The sequence below is a fragment of the Buteo buteo genome, chromosome 10, assembly GCF_964188355.1.
Source record: "Buteo buteo chromosome 10, bButBut1.hap1.1, whole genome shotgun sequence".
Taxonomy (NCBI): Eukaryota; Metazoa; Chordata; class Aves; order Accipitriformes; family Accipitridae; genus Buteo; species Buteo buteo.
In genome coordinates, this window is record NC_134180.1 from 24,130,079 (window position 1) to 24,155,813 (window position 25,735).

Sequence of the window (25,735 nt, forward strand, 5' to 3'; positions counted from 1 at the left end):
AGCCAGATCCTGAGGTTCTTCCTCAGAGTTGGCTAAAATTAAATTATGGTGGCTTTAAATGTAGTTTATTGAAGCAAATGGTGTGGATAAACTGGGTGAAATAATGATATGTGCGATGAGATTTATCAGTAGCTCTCTGAGGATCTTCCGTGTGTGGTGGCCCATCGTAAGACAGGAAAGTGCTAGGAAGTATTTTGGCTCTACTCCTAATTTTATTTTTTTTTCCCCGGAGCTGAAGTCAAATAGGTCATATGTAGATGGTGTGGGGAGGAGAGGGCTCAGATATGCTCTGGAAAAAAAAACACCACTCAATACCTCGAAGTCAAGGCATGAGGCTTTGAAAGACAGAGCAGCTTTCCTGGTTGTACAGTGAAGCAGGTTTTCTTAAATCTTTTTGATAACATAATCCATGTCTTCATAGGAAAATTTTTTAAGGATTAGGTCCCTTTTCATGCCTAAGCACATTAAATCCTCAGGAAACTACAGAAATTGCTGAGATGAAAAATAATGGCAGAAAAACATGTATGTGTATTTTTTACTATTTATGTCTAAAATGTTCTGCCTTTTTTGTTGTTGTTTTGTTTTTTGTTTAAAAAAAAAGAGGGAAAGGAAAGGTTAATTACACTGTCTACTTTCTCTCCTCATTTCAATTCCTATGGTGTGCCTAAGGGTAAGTGTAGAAATATGGGAACATCAGATTTGTTTTTTCTCTGTCCTATTTTGTTATCTAGTCTCAAACACTTTCACTGTTTCATACCCACTGTAAATTTTAAAAATGCCAGGTATATCCAAATTATATATATAAAGAATTGGTACGAAGCATGGCTGTTTGTTTTATATGGAGTTACAGTTCTCAGCTTTTACTTGATTTTAATTCCAAGTCATTAGTGCAGACACTCTGGCGCCCAAACAGCATAGCTAGCCAGAGGGTAATATTAAGAGGCATCTGTATTGCTGCCAATAAGTTACTTAAAGCTGGTTCTGTATAAAATGTCAATTATATTTACAAATGCTGATGAATGATAATAAAGTTAAGGTTTGTGTTCTTTCATAACAATCTGCAACTGTATAAAAGTTGGATATCATTAAAAATCGTAATAGAATTTCCATCATTAGGTTTAACAGCACTAATGCACATAAGTGTACAAAACATTTAATAGTAAACGTAAAGACAATGTGGTGAACAGCAGATTATTAAAAAATGACGCTGTTGCTTTCCCACTATAGTTCATAACTGTAGTGATTATAGCATAAAATTATGAAAATAATAAATCAAACATCTAAGATGGTAGCACTCACATTTCAATGCCTAACTTCTGGTGTTATATTTGTGGTGCACTTTCTGTCTTTTCACTGGAAACCATGCAGAGATGATTTGTTTTTTTGTTTTTTTTACTTATCCTTCTAAAAAGTGGCATTAAATATTCAGAACCATTACCATGATGTGAAATCAACAGATTTAAGCGTTTGGCTTTTTTGTTTTGGTCCACAATTCAACAAGTCTCTCTAGCTGCTCTGGTGAGAATGAATAATAGTTGAATTGAGTCGATAATCTGGGTTTTCCTGCTAAGTTTTATGTCATTCTTTGTTGTTCAGATGAAAACCCAGGTCTAGTAAGTGTAATGTGCATATACCTAGAATCATTAGAATAAGACCGACTAGGATGAGTGATATCCAAAGTCTTCAGAAAATCAGCGAGTCTCCTTGGCCTAATGGTGAGTGAAAAACAATGGAGGGAAGAAAAGAGCAGCCTACAGCTGCTTGAAAGATTGTAACAAAGATGCTGGGAGAGTAGCTACAAAGAGGAAAAGATAATTCTCGGTAGTGTCAGATGATACAGCAAGGGGCAACGGCCACAAATTGCAGGCTGAACGTTTCAGGTTGGGCATCAGGGAAAAAATTCACCAAGAAGGTGATGCAGTACAGGAACATGCTGTCTAGCAGGGCTGTGTACTCTCCATCTCGGGAGTTTTAAGGGCTCAGGCAGGCAAAGCCATGGGCAACCTCAACGGGTGTTTGTGTCGTCCCACTCAGAGCAGGAGCTTGGACTAGCTGTCCTCCAGAAATCCATTCAGACAAACATTTCTGTGATTCTGTGGACTCAATTCCTGTCCAAAAGTAGTGCGGTCTTTGTACCAGGGATAGGAAATGAGTAGTGGATAAAAGGAAGCAGAAGGACTCACCTGTTCACTTGGGGTGAGATGATCAGTGTGATAGGGAGATTTCAAGTCAAAAGCAACACATCAGTTAAATTTCCAAAGCACAGAGGATGCTTCTATACTTTTAAAAAAAACAGATCTCATATTCAAAGATCTTAGCCTAAGTGCAAGAACAGAGATTCTTTATGCTGTAAGCAAATATTTTAAAAGTTAATAACATCCTGGCTTATAAATATTTCTCATTAATTAGTCATACCTTTTAACCTCCAAAATACAGAAAATCTTTGCCTATCTCAGCATTTAAGCTATAGGTTTGGGGGATTGTTTGCTTTTTTTAGTTTATATTGAAGGAGGCATGTATACGTCTCTTGTGAACACTGAAATCCAGATCCTGGTGGTTTAACTATTCAGATCATACGTAAAATGAGCTTGCTTTGTGGTTCTTTTCTTACCTTTATTTTCATTTTACTTAAACTGTACTTGCTACAGCCTTTGCTGCTGGCTGTGTTCATGTTTATTGCCTGCAATTAGGAGGCAAGTTTCATAAAAGCCCACATTGCCTTATTCAGAAGAAGACAAATCTGTCAAAACCAAAAAGCAAAAAAAACCCGAAGCCCTGGTTACTCTGCAAAGATGAGAACTGGCTGTATGGCACAATTAGATTTGCTCTGCTGTACCTTGGAAATAGGAAAGATGAGACTGCTTTTTAATTGAAGTGCACAGCATAGCATGCTAATTTGCTGTTGCTCTGCCAGCAAGGAGCTTGAAGTATTTTAAATAAATGATGCCCCAAACAGAATTTGATTATATCTGTGTTCATGTGGCATTCTACTATCAGCCTACAATAATATGCTGGTTAAGTGTAATTCATTGAGTCCTGCAGGCAGCATTAGTTCTCTCTCTTCTCTTTTGTATCAGTTACTGCAACAAATTAATGCAAAATACAGAAGGGTGGTGTTACACTGTGCTATAGCAGCAATGTGAACGTTGCCACCCAAAATGCAGTATAAACCAGTATAATCAAAATGAGGTTTGTGTTGGTGTTTATGGTGGAGTTTTAGGATTTACGTGTCATCTTGTTCTCTCGCATTGGCCCCTTTCATCCATTTTGGCTGTGATCTTAAGAAGACAACTCCTAGCTGATCTCGCTGTCTTTGTGTCTGTCAGTGCCCTCTGTTGCTTTGGGGCATGTTTCAACCAAATGACCTGTTTCAGTCATGTTTCTCAGAACTGAAACTGTTTCAAAGATACTGAATTTCTGTAAGTTTCATAAAACTAGGCAGCTGGGTAGGGGAGAGAAATTGTCTGCTGCCCAAGCTGATGGATATGAACAGGAGCCTTAATAGTCCAGCTGAGAGAAAAGCTCAGGCAGACGCAGGAAATTCAATCACAAGATGCAGACTCCTCAGAAACACGGATTCCTTGGTTCAGGGGGTGATGGTGTTACTCTGTACGTGCAGAGAAGTGCTGCATTGGACGTTGTTTTGCTGGGAGGGTGTTTGGGATGTGCGGGGAGAAGGGATGCTGCTGATTGCCTCCTCCAACTCCTGCAAATGTAGATCTAAGCACACGTTTTCATGGGCCAGATATGTTTTGTGGGCTCGCCTTCTTGGCTCCCATACTGATCGTGACCACACGTCATCCTTTATGGTAGTTCAGTTTTGTTGTTTTAACCTCACTGGTTGATTTTTTCACCTTCCCCAGTTTCATATGTGTGTCTTCCCTTTCTCTTTCTACTCTCTCCTTCTTTAAAAGCCTCTTCATAAAGTAAACGCTTTGCTGAGTTGATTTCAAAGTAACAACTGAGTCATGAGCAGTTTCACTGGAAATCTGAACAGGAAAAGCTTGCTGACTATGTGGTCACTCCTGGGTTGGTGGCATCACTCACCTTCCTCCAGTACCTGAGGATTCAGTTCCTTTTCTGTTGCCCTCACAGGATTCAGGTGTGATTAGATGTCATTATTTAAATGGATTTCTTCCATGTCTTTAGTTCTGTATGTCCTTAATGTGCTCATGTATTCTATTTTTTGTAACATGTATAAGGACACAATACTTAATAATGAGGTACGACAGTTAATTGGTATTTTGTCTTAAGAATTCCGTTTTTCATACACTCGAGAAGAAATGAATTAAGATGCAAAGTTTAATAAAGTCATCATCAGAACACTATTCTGTAATTTTATATTGCGGTTTGACAATTTTAATCCACTGTTACTGCTTTGAAGGATTTTTAATTTAATTACTCAAAAGACAAAATGGAAAATAAAAAGGGATTGTAAGTAGGACTGTACTGTTAACAGCACTACTGACTTGCTGAAACTTTTTAATGACATGGTATGCCTGTTAATAAGGTTTTAAATACTGTTCATGTGTGGTGACTTTTTATTTATATATGGAGACCATCCTCTACAGAATGGATTTTCTTAAGACATGAAAGTTGGGGATAAAGATAACCTTATTTTCAATCTCACTATGATGGAAGCATTTCAGCTCGAATACACATTACAGATGATAGATGTCACAAAGAAGGTCAGTTCGGCCAAAATATCAGTGACCTGCCACTGTTTAAAAAGGAAACAAAAAGATTTGGGCTGGTTTAATGACACTTCAGTAGCCTAACTATGATGGAGTATGTAGTGAGTGCTTCCCAGAAAGGAAGAAAACTATCATTATTTTTTTTAAACCAAATGGCAACCTGTACTTATTCTTGCAATTGCATTTTAATGCACTGAGAAGCTTTCAGAAAACGGAAATGTAGAAAACTCAGGCAAGCATATTTCTGTGGTCTACATGGTTAAATATTTTGGTTAAATGTCCAGAACCTGTGGACTGCTTTGCCTTTGGATATATGGTTGCAGCATAAGATATTGCAGTTGTTCATACCGATGACATCTGGTAAACAGGATTTATTGGAAAGGATATGATCAGGAACAAGTATCTATGTGCAGGTAAAATAAAATATTTTAAGATTGTTCATCTTGGTGCACAATAAAAGTTAACTATGCAGTGCACATTAATAGTTTTTTCTTTCTATGGTTTCAGTTTTATGCCACTGTTTGCTAAAGTTAATTAGCAGTGTGTTAACTAGTGTCTTCACTGCCTACATGAGAATTTTCAGGACTAGGCTCATACTTTTTTTAATTTTGCCTCACCTCCTAGTAAAGTTAGTCAATGCGCTGGGAGGCTTGCTCTTTACAGTAGGCCAAACCTGAATACAGGCCTATATGATGATCATTTTAAAAATGTGGGAAATCCTTCTCAGAGCATATGTTTTAAATTCCTTAGTTTGGTGGTCTCAAAGGTTTATGGTTTCCTCAATTATTTGATATTTTCTGCCTCTTTATTATAGGAAGGGACTGAGAACTTGCCTACCTGACCACAGGAAAAAGCTAAATGTAGCTGCAGCACTCGTGTTCTAGTTCTATGCTTCCCTTTAAAATATTTCATGTATGATGTAAGCCTAATCAAACCTTTATGCCTTCTAGCAAGTAACCTCTGCATGAACTAAAGAGCTGAAATATTGTTTAATCATGGTGCATACCACTTCTTTACAGTGATATGAGAAACATTATTTTGGTTGGCTAGGAACAACCAAGATAAAATATTTTGTTCTGGCAGGGGTAAAAAGGCATTCTTAGTAGTCAACAGTTTACATATACCAATGCTGTTGATAAATAAAGCTTCCCAGTTAGTATCTCCAAGAAGTTGATAAATGTAAATGTGAAGTTTCACATTTTTCACTTGAAACGTCTAGGCCCAACTGGTATTGGAACAAATTGTTTGCTAATCTGACTCCTTTAATGTTGCATTAAAATGAATAGCTGTAAAGTGATTGCTACAGTTTTAACTGACCTATCTCAATGAAACATAAGGAGAGCTTTTCCTATTATATAACTATAACAATTTTAAAAAAGCCTTATAGTTAATTTTAAAAGTAGAAAGTTTTCTAACAGTGATGTTTCTTCTGGTTGCTTAGATTAACATTTTAAATTAAAAAATAAAAAACACACACACACACACACACACACACACACCCCTCAAATTCGGAATAAGGAAAAATGTTGTGGTTTGACCACCTAAGCAGAGAGAGGACTCAGTTTTCAAAATAAATTTGGTTGTTTTTCTTTTAGTGCTAGGGAGAAAACAAAAAGCTATTACGTGATCTGAGAACGGAGTAGTTGCAAAGCTGACTAAAGACAGACACAAACTTTTCAAGTCTCAGTTGTGCTTGATCTTGACATCTCTCTTATCGTTGCTCTAACTCCCAACTTAAATCTATGTTTTGTACTTTTGTCTACTGGTCAATCAAAAATTTCCAGCTCATTTTTGACCTTGTTTTCACGTTGGTTATCTTTTCAGTCATTAGGTGCTACATTATCAGAGAAGGGGTGTAGGAGTGCCGTGCTGCTAATAAGGTATCCAAAGTGGATCTCCCACACAGCACTTTGATGTATGTATTCTTGAGTTTGGATACTGACCTATTAATATTGGCAGCTATTAGATGAGATATGTTAAAAAGCTTTGGAGTGGGGTTGGGAGGGCGGGTGTCTTTTTTTTAAAACATACTGTTAAGCATTGTTCATTTGTGCAGCTCCAGTAATGTACTACAATAAGAAAACGCTGTAACAACTTATTGTTCCCATTTTTTCATTTAGAATAGAGAGAAGTGATCAAAGGCTATTTGTCTTATGCTTTTATCATCTTTCAAAGGTTCTAATTGTAGAGCTGGAGAAGGGACAAATAGTGATTGCAATACCAAATGAGAGTAAGAAAGAAGAGGGAGATGGGGATCTGCTAAAATTGAAATTTATTGAAATTCTGATTCTGTCAAAACCTTTTATGAGTCTTTTAAGGTTAGTTGGTTAAAGATGGTTAAATTTAAAGTTCCGGGTTTTTATGTGCACCAATTTTCTTTTTTTTTTTTTTTTTTTAGTTTTTCAAAGTAGCTTAACTCTGAGAACTAGGAACCACAGTGGTGTCATAGTCTTACGCTGGCTTTTCTCCATACCTGCTGTTATCTCTCCCACTATAGACAGGGTCTCTCTCAGAGCTTTGACTTCTCAGCTGAGACATGACCAAAGCCTGGACCTAATGCAGAGTGACTTGATTTTGTCCAGTGACATATTGGTATCACTGGAAAAAAAGGAGAATCTCAGTTAGGCTCCCCCAAGTGGAACTTGCAGTGACTGATCTGAAGAGCAGCTGGTCAAATCATGACAATGTACTTGCAGCTTTACTTCAAAGTAATAAAGTCCTAGCATCTAAGAATGGAGCTAGATGGCAGGGGTTTTTTAGTTCTTATAATTTACTGCAGAAAATTAAAAAAAAAAAAGTTGAATCAAGTCTCTAGGCTCTTGCTTAGATTTTTACTTTGGCAAAAACATCTATAAATTGGGAATCATTACTCCCTATAAATATATTAAAAAATTAAATTAAAATAAAAAAATATAAATATAGTCTTTACATGGTCTTCAAGTGGTAATGGTTTTGTCTGTGTGAATAGACTATAACAAAAAGAAAGAATGTAGTCTGTAAAAGCTAATGGGAATTTTCCAAGCTATCCCTCTACATCTTAATTGACAGTATTTTGTAAGCAAAAATGTGCTTGTTTCACTAGTAGTACATGCTTAGTTATATAAGCCATATGATATCTCTTCAGTTTAAATATATTACAGTTTTTGTTCAAATTATAAAGAGAACACTTACTACGTAGAAAAAACACAAATGTCTTAATTTACCGAGTAGACTTCTTTTAAAAGATTTTTTAAAATAAAAGAGCATTTTAGAGTATGTAAGAGAGTAGAAAATAAGTATATCCTTGAATTATACCAGTGAGCAATAGTCACAGTACATATTGTTGCTATGGTAGTGTAGCTAAATGGTAACTATGTGGACCTTGCTTAATTCTCATATGAATATCTGATCTGTTAGAAATTCTTCAAAATAAACCCCAACCCTACAACCTCTCTTCATATTGAAAAGACCTCTTGTTTCAAAGTGCAAGTTAATTAATAAAAGCTGAAGGCCTCAACTGGAATGAAACATTTGATCCTCCCAGAACAAGATATGAAATTATCCATTTATGGACGCTTTTGAATGTTTATCCTGAATAGGATTTTCCTGTACCATTTTATTGAAGATGTCTAATGAGATTTGGGGGAAATTTTTTTTTTTGCTAAACTGATGGAAAAGGCTTCCACTACCTTCGGTATGCTTTGGATCTCATGCCCAAAGGCAATGCGGTATTGACTGAAAGAGTCTTGAATTCACATGCTGTCGTTATCTCTAAAAGTTTATTTTGTGACATTGGTTTCACATCACATCATATCATAGATTCTAGCCAGAAGGATATAAGCTCTCATCCAGCAGCTACATTTTTGTGGGGTTGACCAGGCTGACCCAAAGCCTCTAAAGTCATTTAGGCATTTTTTGAAATTTTTCCTAATATATATAGATAGCTTCACATACAACTGCGAAAACTGTTATTCCTGCCTTAGGTTAAACTGCTTCATGTCTTTCTTTTTGACAGCTGTGGTCAATAGATGTTGACCAAAAGCTGTCAAATTTCCTGAGAAATGAGGAAGCATTTTTTATTCCAGATGAGAAGTAGAGAGTTATTCGTCTTCTACCCTGGGAAATCCTTCCCTTAATTTGACAGGCTTTAAACAAATTGTTAGCTTTAATTAAGTTTGAAATGGGACAAATGCACAACCTGAACTGCCCCTTTCTAGGATGTGAGAAGGCGGTAACATTAACCATGAGATTCAGATGTCTTTTTTGCTATAGTGATTGACTGCAATTCTATATTTAGGTACTATGGAAATTCTGGGTAGGTTTAGAGATAGACAGTTTTATGAAGGCCATGTTGGACATATCATAGGAGGAGGGAGAACAGATAACTGTGGAAAAGATCGATATTAATATGAAAAAAAAAGAGGTGAATGCTGAAGGTACTAATTTGCAATGCTTTAAGCTGAAATTGCCATACTTTTACTTTTTCTTCACCTTTGAAGGAATAGCAAAAGAGTAGCTCTTCACACACAGAGAGAAATTTTGATTTTTTTTCCAGTTTCTTAATGGATTTCTGGATCCATGTTTGATCTGGAAAAGAAATACATGATAGACACATATAAAAACCATTTAAACTAACAACTTTTCAGGCTAACAAGTCCTCAGAACATCTGTGGGATCACTGTAAAAAGATGCAGCTCCAGACCTACATGTTGAGCTGGTGGAGTGGATTGAATAGGTGAGGGATCTATAGAAATTATTATTACTCATTTTCTAAAGCTGCTCCAAATGTATCCTGCCCCTGCCTGCCCACACTGCGGGCTGTGGCAGGTAGTGACACTGTAGTGTTCACAAGGAAAGGGTAGCATGGCCCGGAAGAAAGTCTGCCTGTTGCATGGAGGTTATCTGCAGACAGTGAAAGATTCTTTTCTCCTTTCTTATTTTTCAGATGAAGGTGCATTTGAGTCCTTGTAGGCTCTCAGACAGCAATTTGACTGAGGATAGGTTTAACTCTTCCCTTGTAGACTATTGTTGAATGAAACAGTAAAGTGAGAATGGTACATGAATTAAATTTAAAAGCCAAATCTTGGAAATTCTTGGGTTTTCTTAGGCTACATCATTCCTGAACATAAAAGCATGCCCTCTTTTTCCCATAGATATCTATACTGTTTTGGAAAATGTATCTACTGTGTAGAAAGAGGAAGTTAACTGTAGAACATTTTTCATATAAAAAATTCCTCCAGTGGTAACAGATGTAAGGGTGCTACAAGGGTCTTTTTTTTCTGAAGAGCCAGTACAGAAAGAAAATCTGCCACCAGAAGAATGCACTGATGAGGGACTCTTGGTGCCACTTGCCTTCTAACCATATATAAGAAATCCCATGTCACCTTCATGTGTCTCAAATTAATACAAAGAAAAAACAAGTCCTCTGTAACTTAGTGTCAGTATTTAAAATTGCAGACACAATGCATTATTTAGCCATGAAACTCAATGGCAAGAGATATATATAAGAATAGTTTTGTGGTCATCAAAGACTTGATGTTTATAAGGAAGATCAGACTTATGCTTGCATTAAATAGAATGAAGTATTTTACTTTCTGAAACTTTGTTGTTTAGGTCATTGTAGTCAGTGATAAATGAGATTTAAGGACTTTACGTGCAAGGTCCTAATAGATCTTGCAACATTCTCAGTGCTGTCTAGAACTTCCCATCATCACAGTCAGGATAATGGACTTGCACAAATCATCAGCATGGCCTGTAATGCTAGCTAGTAGTCTGTCCTGGTTTCAGCTGGGATGGAGTTAATTGTCTTCCTAGTAGCTGGTACGGTGCTACGTTTTTGAGCTAGGTATGAGAAGAATGTTGATAACACACTGATGTTTTCAGTTGTTGCTAAGTAGCGTTTAGTCTAAAATCAAGGATGTTTCAGTTTCTGATGCCCAGCCAGCGAGAAAGCTGGAGGGGCACAGGAAGTTGGCACAGGACACAGCCAGGGCACCTGACCCAAACTGGCCAACGGGGTATTCCATACCATGTGATGCCACATCTAGTATAGAAACTCGGGGGAGTGGGGGCGGGGGATTGCCACTCGGGGACTAATTGGATGTCGATCGGCGGGTGGTGAGCAATTGCACTGTGCATCATTTGTACACTCCAATCCTTTCATTATTACTGTTGTCATTTTATTAGTGTTATCATTATCATTACTAGTTTCTTCTTTTCTGTTCTATTAAACCATTCTTATCTCAACCCATGACTTTTACTTCTTTTCCCGATTTTCTCCCCCATCCCACTGGGTGGGGGAAAAGTGAGTGAGTGGCAGGGTGGTGCTTAGTTGCTGACTGGGGTTAAACCACGACATAGTCCTATGTAAGAAAGCCTTCATACATATGTAAAATCAGGATTCTGTCTGAGAAGAGTTATGTTTTTATACTTTCCACAACTGCAAAAGTCCTTACCCTGTTCTTAGTGAGGCAGAACTGCCACTGTTATAGTAATTAGGGATGGACTGAAGATTGCATGGTATGGTCCATTTTCTGTAGCACTAATTAGACAAGATTAGCTAATGTTACTGAGTGGTAACGTTCCTTCTGAAGTTCTTGGGTGAAATTCTGTAACAGGTTTATTTTTATGACATCTTTCAGACTGACATTTGTGTTCTTTATATATGCACACGTAGATATGTACATACACTCACACATATGTGGTTTCCAAGGACTTTGCATAGTTAAGAAAAGCATGTTCATTACCCTAAAGTAGTTGTATTTCTATCTTTTGCATTATTCAAATACTCTGAAAAACTGATTAAATTCAAGTATTAAAAATATTTCTTTTGTTAATGTGGAAAGTATCCCATGGTTTAAGGTATTCTGAAGAATCAAGAGTAGTTTTCTGCCAGACAGACCTTTTCAGATCCTTATGCAAATGACTTAGTAAAAACTGGGCACCAAAACAAGGTGAGTTTGAGGAGGTGCACCTCAGTCTATCTGACTCTCCTCTCTCCATTTATTAAACAGGTATAATAGTACTTCCCTACCTCAGAGAAGTGTTCTGGATACAATATAAAGATTGTGCAGTAACAGGATAGTGTAAAGATGAGGACCCTGCAAGAACACTGAAAACAGGTCATAGTAAAAATTTCTGAAATTTCCAAAAATCTACAGCCAGACATTTCTGTGGTAATCTCTTCATGGTTTTGTTTCTTTCCATGAAAAACAAGGAGAGGTGACCCAGTCTATGCACAGCATTTTCACACTCCTTTTTAAACATGCAGGATGTATCTGCCTTGAGGGTGATAGGACGTGGGATTCATCTCATTACCAATGCCAAGTGCAATCAGTAGACAACTTGCTGCTTTAATTTCTGAGGACTTATAGTTATGGTTGTAGTTAAGCTTATCATGTGATCATTTGGAAAAAAAGGTGAATAGTTGTTTTTCCTCTAGTATATCTACCCATTGGCAATGACTAGTTAGGATTAAAAGCTCCATCTAGCCCAAGGCTATAATGAATATTCAGGAAAAATGATTCTGTACTGCTGCTTAGGGAAGTAAAAAGAAACCCCTGTAACATTCAAATCTCCTGTGTCTTTGGAATAAACAAGCAATATTTGATTAAGAACAGGAGGATAGAAGACACACTGATGTACATCTCATACCAAAAGAGACTTTATATGGTATTAAATTACGAACAGATTCCTGTAGTTAGAGTGCATGAATCAATATTATGTTTTAGCTGATAATAATTTCACCAAGCTTTTATTTAGATGATGTTTATTTAAAAAAAAAAAAAATACAGCAGATAAATGAAGTGTGCTACCAATGGATGTTACAGTCCATTGAAGCATTTGTTCGTTCTTCTGGATTGACACACAGAGCAAAATTATGCTACACGTTCTGTAACAATCGCACTGTATCATCATTAATGAGAGAACAAACAAACCTAGTTAGGTGTAATAGAAGAAAATAATTTATATCAACATGGTAGGCTTTGAACCAAAAGCGTTAAGATCTTGTACTACATTAAGCAGAATAATATTTTAGTTAGTTCATATTGTTGATTTTGCGAATGTGAATGCCCAGCTGTTTTTACAGCTAATAACATTTTACATATCAAGCTATTTAGAAAATATTTAACTATGCAGGCTTCATCAACCACTTTATCAATGATAAAAGCTGCAGGCACTTTCATAAAGTTGGACTGGAGTAAAAAAAGGTATTTATGTTGTGTTAGCAGTGACAGGTGTTTTTTGTAACGTGATTTATGGGCCTCAACATTCATTCTTTTACAAGTTACGTGCTCCTCCTTGAATGTTTCATAAATCCAATCTCTGCTAAGAATAAGTAAATGCAATTTCTAAATTGGGGTCAATCTTTCAGAAATCCAAGTATATGGGAGGCCCTTAATCAACAAAATTAATTGGGCAAAATGCAGTCTGTGTATAGCCTCTTTAAAACTAGTTTTTGGTACCAGGCTGCTCACCTTGTTAAATTTGCACCTGAGTTTAAAACTTTGCTTTCTCAGAAATCTTAAGTTTTGAACTGCATTTCAAATTGGGATAATTTCTTTAGTCGATGATTGCACTTAGAAATGAATTCTGTATTTCTAATCACTTGAATCTTTCTCAAAAGTTGTGTTCTTGTGTGACTTCTGTGAATTGTTCTCAGTCCAAAGGCAAACTTCTATGGAGAGACTGTACACCATCCAGTGAACTTCCTCTGGGTTATATAAATGTAGTTCATTCATTTCATATGAAAATTAGCTGTCCAGTGACATGAGTATCTTCTGTTTTCAACCTTCTGATGACTTATGATGCATTTTTCCAAGTCCTTAGTGCAAATATAGTAGGAAATCATGAATTTTATAAATGAACGAATAACTTTTTCTTAGTGATCTAAAGAAGAAAATGTGGTATTACAGATAAAAACAGGTGGGGATATTATTCCTCTTTGAGAATATGTTAGTTGTCTGCAGAGCATAGAAGCTCTGGTATTCTCATGCAGTGACTTCATGGCATAGAAATCCCTCTGGCAGCAGGGAAGCTCAGGCATGTAGTGCGCATGGCCACTGGACACTTGTGATGTCCCTGCAGCGAGTTGAGAGAGGACAGGCTGAGGTGGCTTACTGATGTTGGCCACTGCACCAGAAGGAATCTGAGCAGGAGGGGGCTGGAGGCAGAGCAGAGGGAGGAGGTGGAGGGGGAGGGTGGCAGGGTGAATCAGCTGGATGCTCCAGTACAGCTCCGCTGTAGGACTCGCACTGAAAAGGGAAGCAGCGAGAGCTGTCACACGTGTGTGTTTTGGGGGTGGCACAAGGGTAAACGGTGATTTTTTTAAGGTATCCAGCATTATCTTTATACGATGTTTATTTAATGAGCAAATGAATTAGCTAAAAGATTACAGAGGAAAAAAACTCAGCTTTAGAAATACCTGTTTCAATCCAAAATTGTCATATTTAATGGAAATTATGATTTTTGTCTTAGGATGGAAATTGGGTTTATATGAATGAAAGAGAACTCCCAATAAGTTATTCAATGTGGATTAAAATAATTGTATTTTTTTTAAGTCTTAGTGTGTGTTGGAGTAAGAATTTTTATGGCAGCACTATAAGCACAATGAAGTCAGCATAATGAGTTATGTGTTGCCAACATCCTGAACATTATTACAAGGATTTCTAAGGAGAAGAATTAACATAAAGGATATACAATTCATGTCTTCTAGAGGCTCTCTCATTTCTGCATTGGGCCTCAAGGAAATTCAAAACAGAAATGAAAGTCAGAGATGCAACTACTTTCATACTGCAGCATTCATACATATTTCATGGAAGCTGCATGGGCGGGGAGATCACCATTTTTCTTGGAATAGCACGGCTAAGTCTCAGGGTTTTACGGTTCGTGTCAAGCACTGTGTGCTTTCTAGGAACACAGCCTGTGGGTTTTTTTTTGTTTGTATTTAACCACCAGTGTAAAAAGAAAAAACAACAAGGGGATATTTCCCATGTGTTCACTAGACTGACAGCCTTGGTGTCCACCAGATTGTTTTAAACTAAACATCATTTAGGCTCATCCCATTTTCAGTTACTACATAGCAATGCAGCTTTCTGAGTTTTTACAATATCCAAATGGGAGAAAATTATTCATATATGACAGACTTAATTATCTGAGAGTGTGATAAAAATCTAGTAAATGTAAATAATCGCTGCGGTACCAATTAGCCTACCCACAGGTTATATTTAAACTAAATCTTGTAATAGCAACATTCAGTTTTTAACCAGATCACGCACCATGTTCTACATGCATCAGTATTGCAAATTTTAAGGTATTTGTGGAAGAGCAATATTAATAGCCAACAGAAAAAACCAGCAACCCGTGCCCTAAGAATTATATTGAACAATAACCATTATATGTGCCAGATGCAGAATGTCAGTTCCACTGAGCTGTTCTCAAAGGAAAGAATAGTTGATTATTGTCTACATGAGATGTGTTCCATAAGGGAAGTAAATGCCTCGAAATCAGGAAAAGCCAACATTTGAAGATTTTGATTTCTGGCTTTAACAGAGAAGATTTTGATCTTCCATTTACACTATGGCCATCCCAAGTTATTCTCTGAAGTCAGAGGAGAGTTCAGAAATGCTGAATTGCATTCTGATAGCCCTACAACCTCGACTTATCCTTGTTGTTCTGATCAAGGCATGATCAGCCAATGCTTCAGGTTCATGTTATTTTATAGGATACTGGTTATTTTCAATATACCTTACATAGAGTGAATCATTAAAACTGAAAAGCAATTTTTAAAATAAATGGGTAAAGAAAGCCTTTGTCATCCAAAATGGTATTTTCCCCTCTCTGGGAAGGGAACATTTTGTGATGTCTTTGTCTTATGGAAAAAACCAAAAAAGGCAATTTTTCCTTTTTTTTCATGAACTAACATTTCTGTAATGGATTTGCAGTTACTTGATGTGTCTGGAATAAGTTAACTAATGAGATAATGTTCAGTCCTGATATGTAATTTCACAAAATTGCAGTATAGCCCCTTATAGCAAAGTTTTCTATTTCCTTGATATACCTTTTGTTCATATTACTTTTAATTATGTTCTATATTTATCTGACCTATTTGAACAGGATCCAGAGCTGGTACGGAACATCTGTCGCTGGGTTAGACAAGCTGTTCAGATTCCTTTCTTTGCCAAGCTGACCCCAAATGTCACTGATATTGTGAATATTGCGATGGCTGCGCAGGAAGGTAACCGACTCCAGTGGACAAGCTGTGCAGATTTACTAATTTGCTGGATGGGGTTAAGATAGGGGAGTTGCTGGAATAATAACAGAAACTAATATGAAAATAGTTTATTTGATGTATTTGGAATAAGCACAATGATCAAAGGCTTCCTAATTTTGTCCATGTTTCTAGAATATAGCAATATATGAAGAGAACTATATTAGACTGTTAACAATAAATCATATATATTTTTGTGTGTGTTTGTCTGCATGCTACTATTTCTATCATATTTATACATTTACCATACCACTGTAAATTGCTCTATTCCTACATTTAGTAGTGAAAGTGATGTGTGAAAACAGAAATACACCATTTAAAGGTATATATATATATTTTATTTTTTTTTCTTTAGAACTTAAAGTACAACATGGCAGGAAATTAAGTTTGCAAGTAGGTGTATTAATCCATCACTTAGAACCATGGTCATCATTTCTCTGTTGCATTTTTCATTTTGTCTTGCTCCTCACAAGCTTGGAGGAGGTGACTCCTGTGCTGGGGCACCTCCAGGTGTTGTATGACCACTGTAGCAGGTTCTGTCCCACACAGCTGAAGGGCAGAGATCTGCCTGTCAGCTCCAGTGTTTCCAACGTGCTGTCTTACAGCCCTTACAGCTCTTTCAACTGATGCAGCCTGCTTTGAAGCTACTGTTAAATTTATCAGCCCAGGATTGGTCTTAAGGACCCTTCTGCACATCCCCTTACAGTTTGTTGTTTTCTGTCTTCAGCTGTTTATTTGAATTTCTAGTTATTTCACAGTTTCACAGTTTTTCTGTTGTGTTTTTTCCTCTCTTCTTCTTATACACATGATTTAACAAAAAGTGACCTTTTCTTTCACAGGTGGCGCAGATGGTGTTACAGCCACCAACACTGTGTCAGGACTGATGGGACTGAAAGCAGACAGCACACCTTGGCCAGCAGTTGGTGAAGGACTGAGGACCACATATGGTGGCGTGTCAGGTAGGTGTTGCCCTTTTTGATGCGTGGTACTTCCTTGGAGGCTTTCAAAACATCAGGAGGTCCTTGTAGTGGGCTAGAATATCATGTCTGCAGTAGCACTGAGTCCTTAAAGCTCACTGCTGGTCAATGTTTCTAATAGTCATGACAGATGGAACAGATTAAGTGTGAAGGCTCTTGGGTTGCCCTTTCCTTAATGGTAAAGCGCTGCATCAGAATACTGTGATAGGGTCACTGGAGAGGGAAGGAAATCTCTTCTCTCGTGACCCTCGCTTTTCCTCAAATTTTTCATTCTGTCACAATTGTCAGGCCCCATGTTAGACAGAGGCTAATGAAAGGGCATCGCAGGGGAAATATCAACAGTCCAAATGCAGTGTATGTTTCATAGCCCGAACTCCAGCCTTCTTCCCTCCTTCCCACCGAGTGCACCTCTTCCAAGGTGGTTATTTCCTCCTCTTCCCGCTGTGGTAAAAATGATAGACTGTATTAGGCAAATATATGTGTATTTTGGTAGCCTATTCCATGAGATATACAAGAATATCTTGTGTAGGCCATATTTCCAAGTCCTGATTCACAGTTTAATTTTAAAACCAGCAGCAAAACTTTTACACTCCAGTTCAGCGCCTGTGCACAGTAATGTATTAATCTATTGACCCTGTGTACTCTGTTGCTGGGACAATATGAACTTGGCCCTGCAAAGACAATTCTGTGAGCTTCTTGACTTTACTGGTATGGAGATTAGTCTCCTTGATGATAGAGGTAGCAATAAATATACATAAGAGAAGTAATAGCATCCTCCTGATTGAGTCAAACACTATTTTATCGGACCCGCCTCCTACCTCACCCCGAAAACATGATCAGAGGAGACCAGACAGGCAAAAAATGCTTTATTTTATGTGTCTGGTGTTATCCTTAGAGAACCATAAGAAACGTAGCAAAAGATAACTTTTAAACAAACTTTAATTCAGATGAATGTATTCAGTAGAAAATTGCCTTATTGCCTTAGATAACTACATGGAATTTGGAATTTTTTAGAGAATGCTGAAAAGTAAGGAAGAGATAACAATCAGAAAAAATCATTATGCCTATTGCATAATGATTATTTCACAGTGACAGTCCAATAAGATGTTATATTTTAATATTATGCAAAATGGGAGGAAGAGAGGAACAAGAAGAGAACAGCTACAGCCCATTTCAATTTCTCTAGCCTGCAATGTTGACAGGAAAAGAATAAAGGAGGTCACAGTGGGTGCTGTGCATTAAAAATTAATAAAAGAACTATTGCAGTAGTATTTTATATAAGTAACACCATTCACATTTTTTCATTTAAGTTGCAATCTCTGAATATTCCTTCCTACCATAAGTCTGTCTAACAAAATCTATAAAAAGGCTGCATTATGAAAAGTGTGTCTCTTATGTCACAAATTTGAAACATGTACGTAGTGTAAATTACAGTGGCACCTGGATGCTCAGCTATAAGGGAGGACGTACCAGCATTTCCATGGTTTATAAGTCTGTTATAAGTGGGACCTGAGGAAAAGTTCTTTCTTTATTTTATTTTTATATATATGTGTGTTTATATGTAAGTATATAAATGTGGGGTTTTTTTCCTGAAGTTTTACATGTATCAGAGGAGATAGAGAATGTAATTTTAAGATGCACCATTACCTATGACGCAAATCTGGTTATTTAAAATTTGGAAAAACCACTGGAAGTTCTGTCAATTTATTATGTTTTGAAAGAGCATATTGTTACAGACAATCATATAAAGGTTTCTTGCTGATAATTGGCATTGCTAGGTCCCAATCCCACAACTCATGGTGCAAAAGAAAGCCACAGAGCCAATAAAGTCAATAGGCTCTGCAACACATTGCAATACTTTCTGCTCAGTGATAAGGATATAGCAGTATACAAATTTATGAAAGCAGGAAAGCAATTTTAAATCAAGAGAGCTAGCATACTTACAAGAAGACAAGAAATGGGAGAGCGTGTTGTCTTGTTAGGGGAAGAGGCAGGGTGGCCATACTTCTGAGGTCTGTTCCTGGCCGTGCCAGGGCTGAGCCGTGTGGCCTGCAGCCAGACATTTGACCTTTCCGTGCTTTATTTCTCCTGTCTGTGAAACGGCAGTAACACCACTTACATGCCTACAGGCTTATTTGGAAGTGCTCTGTGGTCCTGGCATGGAAGTCGCTTCCTAGTGTAAAGTATTGGTTTTCTATTTTCATGTGCTTAAACTTCTTGTTCTATTTTATTACCTGGTAGAGTCAGTAAGTTTTGGTTGTGTTTTGGAATAAGTCCTCTCTAGAGAGAATTAATTTTTGAAGTGAAAATCAGTGCTATTGTAAAAGCAATGAGTCTGGTCCATTTTCCATGTGTTTTACCAAAGCACAGCTGGTTTATCCTGTTCTCTAGTGCACACACCTAGAGCAGATACAGCGTGTAGCCAAGCTATATCTCGCTTTCTGGATTTTTTCCAGTTGCACAGATTTTAGTTCTTTTCTGGACTAGAAATGATGCAGTAAGTGCAGCAGGAACCTCTGTCCCACGGGGTGCGGCGCTCATGGTGCTGCGTGACCGTGGGTGGCCCGGGACTGTGGGTGACCCCCAGCCCTGTGGAGGTTGCAGTGCAGAGTCCCCTCAGTCAGGCAGGCTGGTGAGGTCTGAGACGTACCAAGGCTCAAAGCTGGTGACCCTCAGCCTCACCCAGCTGGTGAGGAATTGCTCGCAATGGAGTGTTTCTGGAGTGCTGGATTAAACTGGATTTTAGATCAGCCTGGGCCTGCTTATCTTTTTTCCCCTTCTCTTTACACATAATTCACAGGAAACTCTCCCAACCTCCAGTAGCATCGCCTGCTAGTATAGGGGTTGCTCCATCTAAAAGGGTGCTTTTGCTTCAGAGAGTGAAAAGCAGAAGCTGCTGCGCGTAGGGTCCACCATCAGCAGCAGGGACACATTCCTCCCTTGTCGTCACATAGAGAAACGCGTGCTGTCCTCTACACTCTGCGTTTCCATTCGCTCCCCTGCAAGCTGCAGGAGCTCCACGCCTCCGTGGAGGGCCGCAGCGGGCGAGAGGAGGCGGCCAGCAGAAAGCCAGAGGTAAGCCACCACAGCTCAAAATGCAAAAGTCAGCACTTCGCACACCGAAGTGAGGCTGCAGGCCAGCCCCTATCTCTGCTTGCTGAAGGGCTGTGCTGAAAGCTCAGGTCTGGCGCCCGCCCGCCCGCCAGCCGGCAGGACGTGAGGGGAGGGAGGCGAGGCGCTTCGTGGGGCCCTGTGGCAGCTGAGGGGGCTGGCGGCCTGGCAGCATGGCCAGGGAAGCTCTGCGGCTGGGTGGCAGGGACCAGATCACGCTGCAAGGAAGTCATTCTCTTGAAGGACAGCTGTTCTTCAATGTTTTATAAGTTCACGATGTCCACAGGTTTCTTTATACAGTGCGGGTTGCCTTCTCCGGGTGAATGCAGACTTGATCCTCAGAGTTTGATAAAGGTTTCCGTCAAAGAGAAAATAATGAAAATATGTTAATGCCCTGGCCTAGCAGCAGCCTGATATTTTGACTTGCAGTCCTCCCTGTCCTCCACCGTCCAAAAACATGCTTCTACATGGCCATGTACTGAAGAAATGTTTTCCGTATATGACTTCCCCTTGGCCTCCTCTTCCCTCCTCTTTTCGTCTGCCTCATGCAGAAATAGCTATATGCAGGAGGATTGTCACTCATTTTACCAGAAAAGAGAGAACTTGTAGAGGGAGTTTCTTTTTAATTCCTTTTAAATTACTAAATGACAGGTAGTTTCCTATGGTTTGTCTAACATACATAAAATAATAATAAAAAAAGTTTACTAACATCTTGCCAGATCCTGAGATGTTTTGAGAACAGACTTACATCTCTGTTTTTTTAAAACTTTTTTTTTTTTAAATCTTTCGAAGAAGGAGAGACTTAATGAGATCACTTTAAAACCCCCGTTTAGCTTTGAGTTGTCACAGTTAGTGTTTTCCTCCCACCCTGTGCTTGGGCAGTGACCTTCCTGTTTTGATATAACTTGATCAGCTGAAAATTGCTAAGCTGTAAGAGGCATCACTGTTTCCTCCTTCCTACCCTCCTGTTTGTTGGGTGGTTTTGAAAGGGAAGGATCCCAGTATCCCAGGTGGATGTTTGACCACTAGACTGTAGGATTAGACTCTCTCTTTTCTCTACTTCCGTGCAAATATTGAATTATTAATACAAAGTGAAACAGCTCTCACAGGATACACACTCATACTAGCGCAGTCTGCTGACCTGCGCACAAGCCTGACTTGGGAGAGCCAGCTTTAAATCCCAGGTGTGAGCCCAGGTCCCAGCTGGGTCCCCAGGATTCCAAGTTTACCCTCCAACTATTGAGCATTGTAAAATCTCTCTGGTTTTTCTTCACCTTCTACCTCTATCCTGGTGCCAAAAAATATTTGCAGGAAAAATTTCACTTTAATTTTGACAAATTTTTGTTTTCTAAAGAAAATTAATTTCTAACTGGTACCATGGAGCCTCAGCTGAGACCAAGGGCTGTGGTAGCCCTACAGGTTTCTGTGGCCCCATTACATGAGAGGACATTGTGCTTAGAGGATCGCAGTCTTCATCCATTTTTTATAAGTTTCCAGGAACTGCCTATTACTCAAAAAGTTGAAATGTCCTAATGAAGCATCCAAAATATGATTAAGGAAATAAGCCCTTATGGTGAAAGAAGAACACTAAAATTAAGGTATGACTTCCCAAACTGTATAACTATCATATGTGTTTGCAGGATTAGACACGTACTTTGATTTCCATTAAGGAGCTTTTAGAATTGATCCAGCAGTATTTTGGGTTTGAGAATATAGAATACATGTGATTTTAACCCCGAGTTCTTCCTATAAACGTGCAATGCAGAGTATTTGTTTCTTAAAGAGAAGCTAATGCTGGTTTTTATCCTCACAAAGAATAATGAACTCTGGCTCTGAAAGAGATGTTTTAGTCTGTGTACGTATAAATTATTTCAAAAATGTGTATTTTATAGATACTAGAATAAGATACCAGGTTTCCCAGAGAAATATTAATATACTGTCAGCAGCTACATGCTTCCCTAAGATTTGTTCCCTTTAAATGTATTTTAAAATTAAAAAAAAACTAAAGTTTTTCCGTGAGCTTTCATAGTGTGCTTCCATATTCCAGATGTGTTTTATAAAACACATCACATTGCAGCACAATAGGATATCTATTGCAGGCAAAATAGAGCAGAGCTTCTGTTTGAATTTCCATGGTTTTTTGTTCTTTGTCATCTATTTGTTTCTTTGTTTTTGTCTGGAAGCCAGATCCTTAGGGGATAAATTTATAAAACCATACACTGGACTTTGCAAAAAACTTAGGTTAAAAGCAAATTTCTCTATGGTGCACTCGCTATGCATCCTTTTAATGCTTTGTTGCAAAAATATTGCAGTATTTTACAGTAGTATTTCAAACATCTCATGTGTACATGCTGTTATTGCTTTGTCCAGTTATTACATTCTGTAGTATTTTGGCATTTTTTGCACAAATATATTGCACAGCATGTTTGAGTACATATGTTTGTATGTTTTCCAGAACAAGAGAGATTCAGAAAGTTGTATGTTATAACTTCATAGCTGACCACAAGGGATATTGGAATATATCTAGATAGCAGATTCAGTCATTAAATGTGGGAACGTATAATTGTTGGAAATCAGCAGAGGCCGTTAATTTTAGTTACTTCTGAAATAAGTTAGTGGAGCTGTCTGTTTTTACAAAAAAAACCCTGTCAGACAGCAATTGTGACCTTTAAGGAAATGCTTTGCAGGTGTTATTTCATTAAATTAAAATGTATACATTATATGAATAATTGACATTATTAATAGGGGCATATATTCTAATCTGAAATGTATGAATTATATTGAAAGAGGAAAAGTGGAAGTTATAATAATAAGGGCTGCCTTTTAATTTTATGACACATCATTAAAAGAAAAGTGGAAAAAAACCAAGAGCATTCACTTTCCTAAACACAGTTCTCAGTGACTGTGCAGTGAGGATTTTGGTCAATAGAAATGAATGAAAAGCTGCCCATCGCTGGAAACAAACCAAAATGTATGTATGCATAGGCACTTCTGTTTAGTATAAATATTTACCAGGAGTTAAAGACTATTTACCTTAACATATATTTATAAAACAGTGTGGATAGGAGTAAAAAACAAATATACGCTGTTGTACAATTTTAATTTTGTTTTATTATTTCTGTTAAATGTAGCTCAGCCATTAAAAGCCCTTATTTGCATATATTATGTCAGGATTCACAAAGAGTCCTCTGTTTTCCATCGTGTCCTTGCAGCAGTCTGATTTCTGTTAGTGTTCTGCCGTCACTGGTCTGTGCAGGAGAGATCAGAGCCCTAATAATAGATTTTTGACAGGGAGCTCGCCTGCTACCTGCCCTACACAAATCCTCACTGTTCATGTTTGCTTCATGGCAACAAAGCAGACAGAAGGAAAATGCCAAGTGCTGAGTTTGAGGTACAGCCCTGCCATAGCTTGACATTTCAGCAGAATAGCAGTTTATGAGATGCATAATTTTTCATCTGGGACTCAGCTGCCATTTTCATAGAAGCTTGCAGCTCATCGACTGACTGAAGTAGGGCAAAGGTTTACAGCATAGATCAAGGTCTACATCCTTCCCATAGCTATTTAAAAATAAGTACTATTCTCCAGATAAGGTCAGAGAACTAAGCATATTTTTTCCACTTTTAATATTTTTTAGCCAATTTCTTTTCCACAAAGAAAATGCTTTACACTTTTAGTGCAGGTGCCATTTGCAGTTGATTAAAAATGATCACAATTGATTTCATTCACCAAAAGATTAAACAAGTCCTGGAAAAAGAATGAAGCATGAGTCTTTACACACAGCATTTGAACAAAGCTGTGTTTTCTCCTCTTACTTTGAAAAAACTTCATTCTGAGCTTGAAATGAATGAGAAGTCTTTACTCTTGAAGTGCAGTTGGTTTGTGTTTTATTATTGTTATATATTGAATTTAAATTTTCACATTCATGCACATGTACTTGGGAAACAAACGCAGTGTAGGTACATGTAAGTGAGTGTTTAATTTAGAATTACACATCTCTGTGAGCTTCAGTAACAGTTCACCATGTCACAGCCTCATCTAGAACAATGGTACAGTACATTGGATTAATTAAAGAAGCCTTGCAGAGAACTGAATTCTCAGTATGTCAAGATTTCAATTTTATGTTAAATATTTTCTAAAGGCCAGACCCTTAAATCTCAGGGGCTGTACCAAGCAGTGAGCTGTGAATTTAACCATAGGCTAACTGCTAATGATAAGGAAAAGAGTCCAAGTTGAGGCAGCTGTAATACAGTCATTGGATTAGGCTATCAATCACTCGGTTCCCTGAGGAACAGGCAAAGACGACAAAACAGTGAAAAGGGAAATTAGGAAGGGAGGGCATGACTAGAATGAGATTCTTCACCAAATGTGTCTGTTAGTTGGCTGAATCCCCCAAGCATCAGACAGAAATGTCCAGCATTGCTCTCAGACTAAAAGCCAAGTATTTGTTCCAAACTCCTAGAAAACCATCAAATCGTCATTAACCGTTGCTGGTCTGTACAGGGTTTTAGAAATGCAATCGGCTATATTCTCCTGTTTTACTAGCCTGTAATTAGATTAATCTCTAAACTACTGTTGTTGAACGCTCTGGATTTACTGTTTACATCAAAGCTCATATAGAATATGTCTACTTGAAATAATTCATTTCCCAGATGAGTGGGCTTTTTTAATAAACAGATAACTGTTAAGCTATCAAGTCTTACTGATGGCTACCAAAGGCAAAAGTCAGAAGGTGATTCAGATAAAATCATAAATTCTACTCAGACATAATATAGTAAAAATACAAGAGGATGACTGTGGCCAACTTGCCCAAGCATGGGTGAAAGAAGGTGCAGTTTTAATCTGGGTGCAGGTAGATAACATGGGAAATCGGTTCACATAATGGTATGGACTAACATGATTAAGTAAAGAGTGCTCTTATAGTTAGCAGCTTGGAGACATAAGCTGATTAACAAAGAATGGGAATGAATAGAAAAAAGAGATGTCAAAGCATTTTAAAGCAGGCTGGTGGAGCAGGAGCTTGTGTTTAAGCCCAGTTACAGTAGTGGGTAGAGGTGAATGTACCATATGCAAACTATGACGTGATGAGGAGGTGTAAGTCAGTCAGGAACAGTAAATTTCTCCTTCTGATAATATCAGCAAGATTGAACCCATTGGTGTTGTCCTTGTCAGCACAAGTCGATTGTCTTTCCATGTCTGTCAAGTCTAGGGGAGAAGGTGTCTCTTTCTCTTATGATCACCTCTTCCAATTTTAAGCAAATACTCACAAAAAAAAATCTCTCAGAATATTTTTGTGTCATGTCTTTTGGAGATTATCATGTTGAAAACTGATATATTTCTATCATAAAAAACTTACTACAATTCATTTTGGAGGTCATTTAAATATAACTGCTTGAAGTATCTTATGAATTATTTATCTGGAAAATACTTGGCATTTAAGTACTTTTCAGTTTATTCTAACACAGGAATTAAAATACTGTCAAGAATTTCAAATAGACATTAATTAAAATAATAAAAATTGAGAAAAGCTGTGGTGAAGTCTACTAGTAGGTTTGTTTTCCATTAAGTCTCAGGAGTTCTCTCAATCTGATCTTGCTCACCTTTCTCCCCAGATAATCACAATGAAGTCAAAATGTCTTTCGACTTCCAAGTGCAGCTTGAACGAGGACTAGAGGGTGTGGTGGCATGCAGTATAACTCTCCAGTCT

At 37.8% G+C, this 25,735-nt stretch overlaps 1 protein-coding gene across 3 annotated transcripts in view; it reads left to right on the forward strand.

Annotated features, from left to right (window-relative positions):
- The window catches only part of DPYD (dihydropyrimidine dehydrogenase), a 371,706-nt gene that overhangs the window by 258,807 nt on the left and 87,164 nt on the right, over positions 1–25,735 (forward strand). For all 3 annotated transcript variants that reach the window (XM_075038929.1, XM_075038930.1, XM_075038931.1), the window contains exons 17-18: positions 15,789–15,909; positions 16,782–16,901. In XM_075038929.1, coding sequence (XP_074895030.1) covers positions 15,789–15,909; positions 16,782–16,901 — 241 coding nt within the window. The remainder of the gene's footprint in view (positions 1–15,788; positions 15,910–16,781; positions 16,902–25,735) is intronic.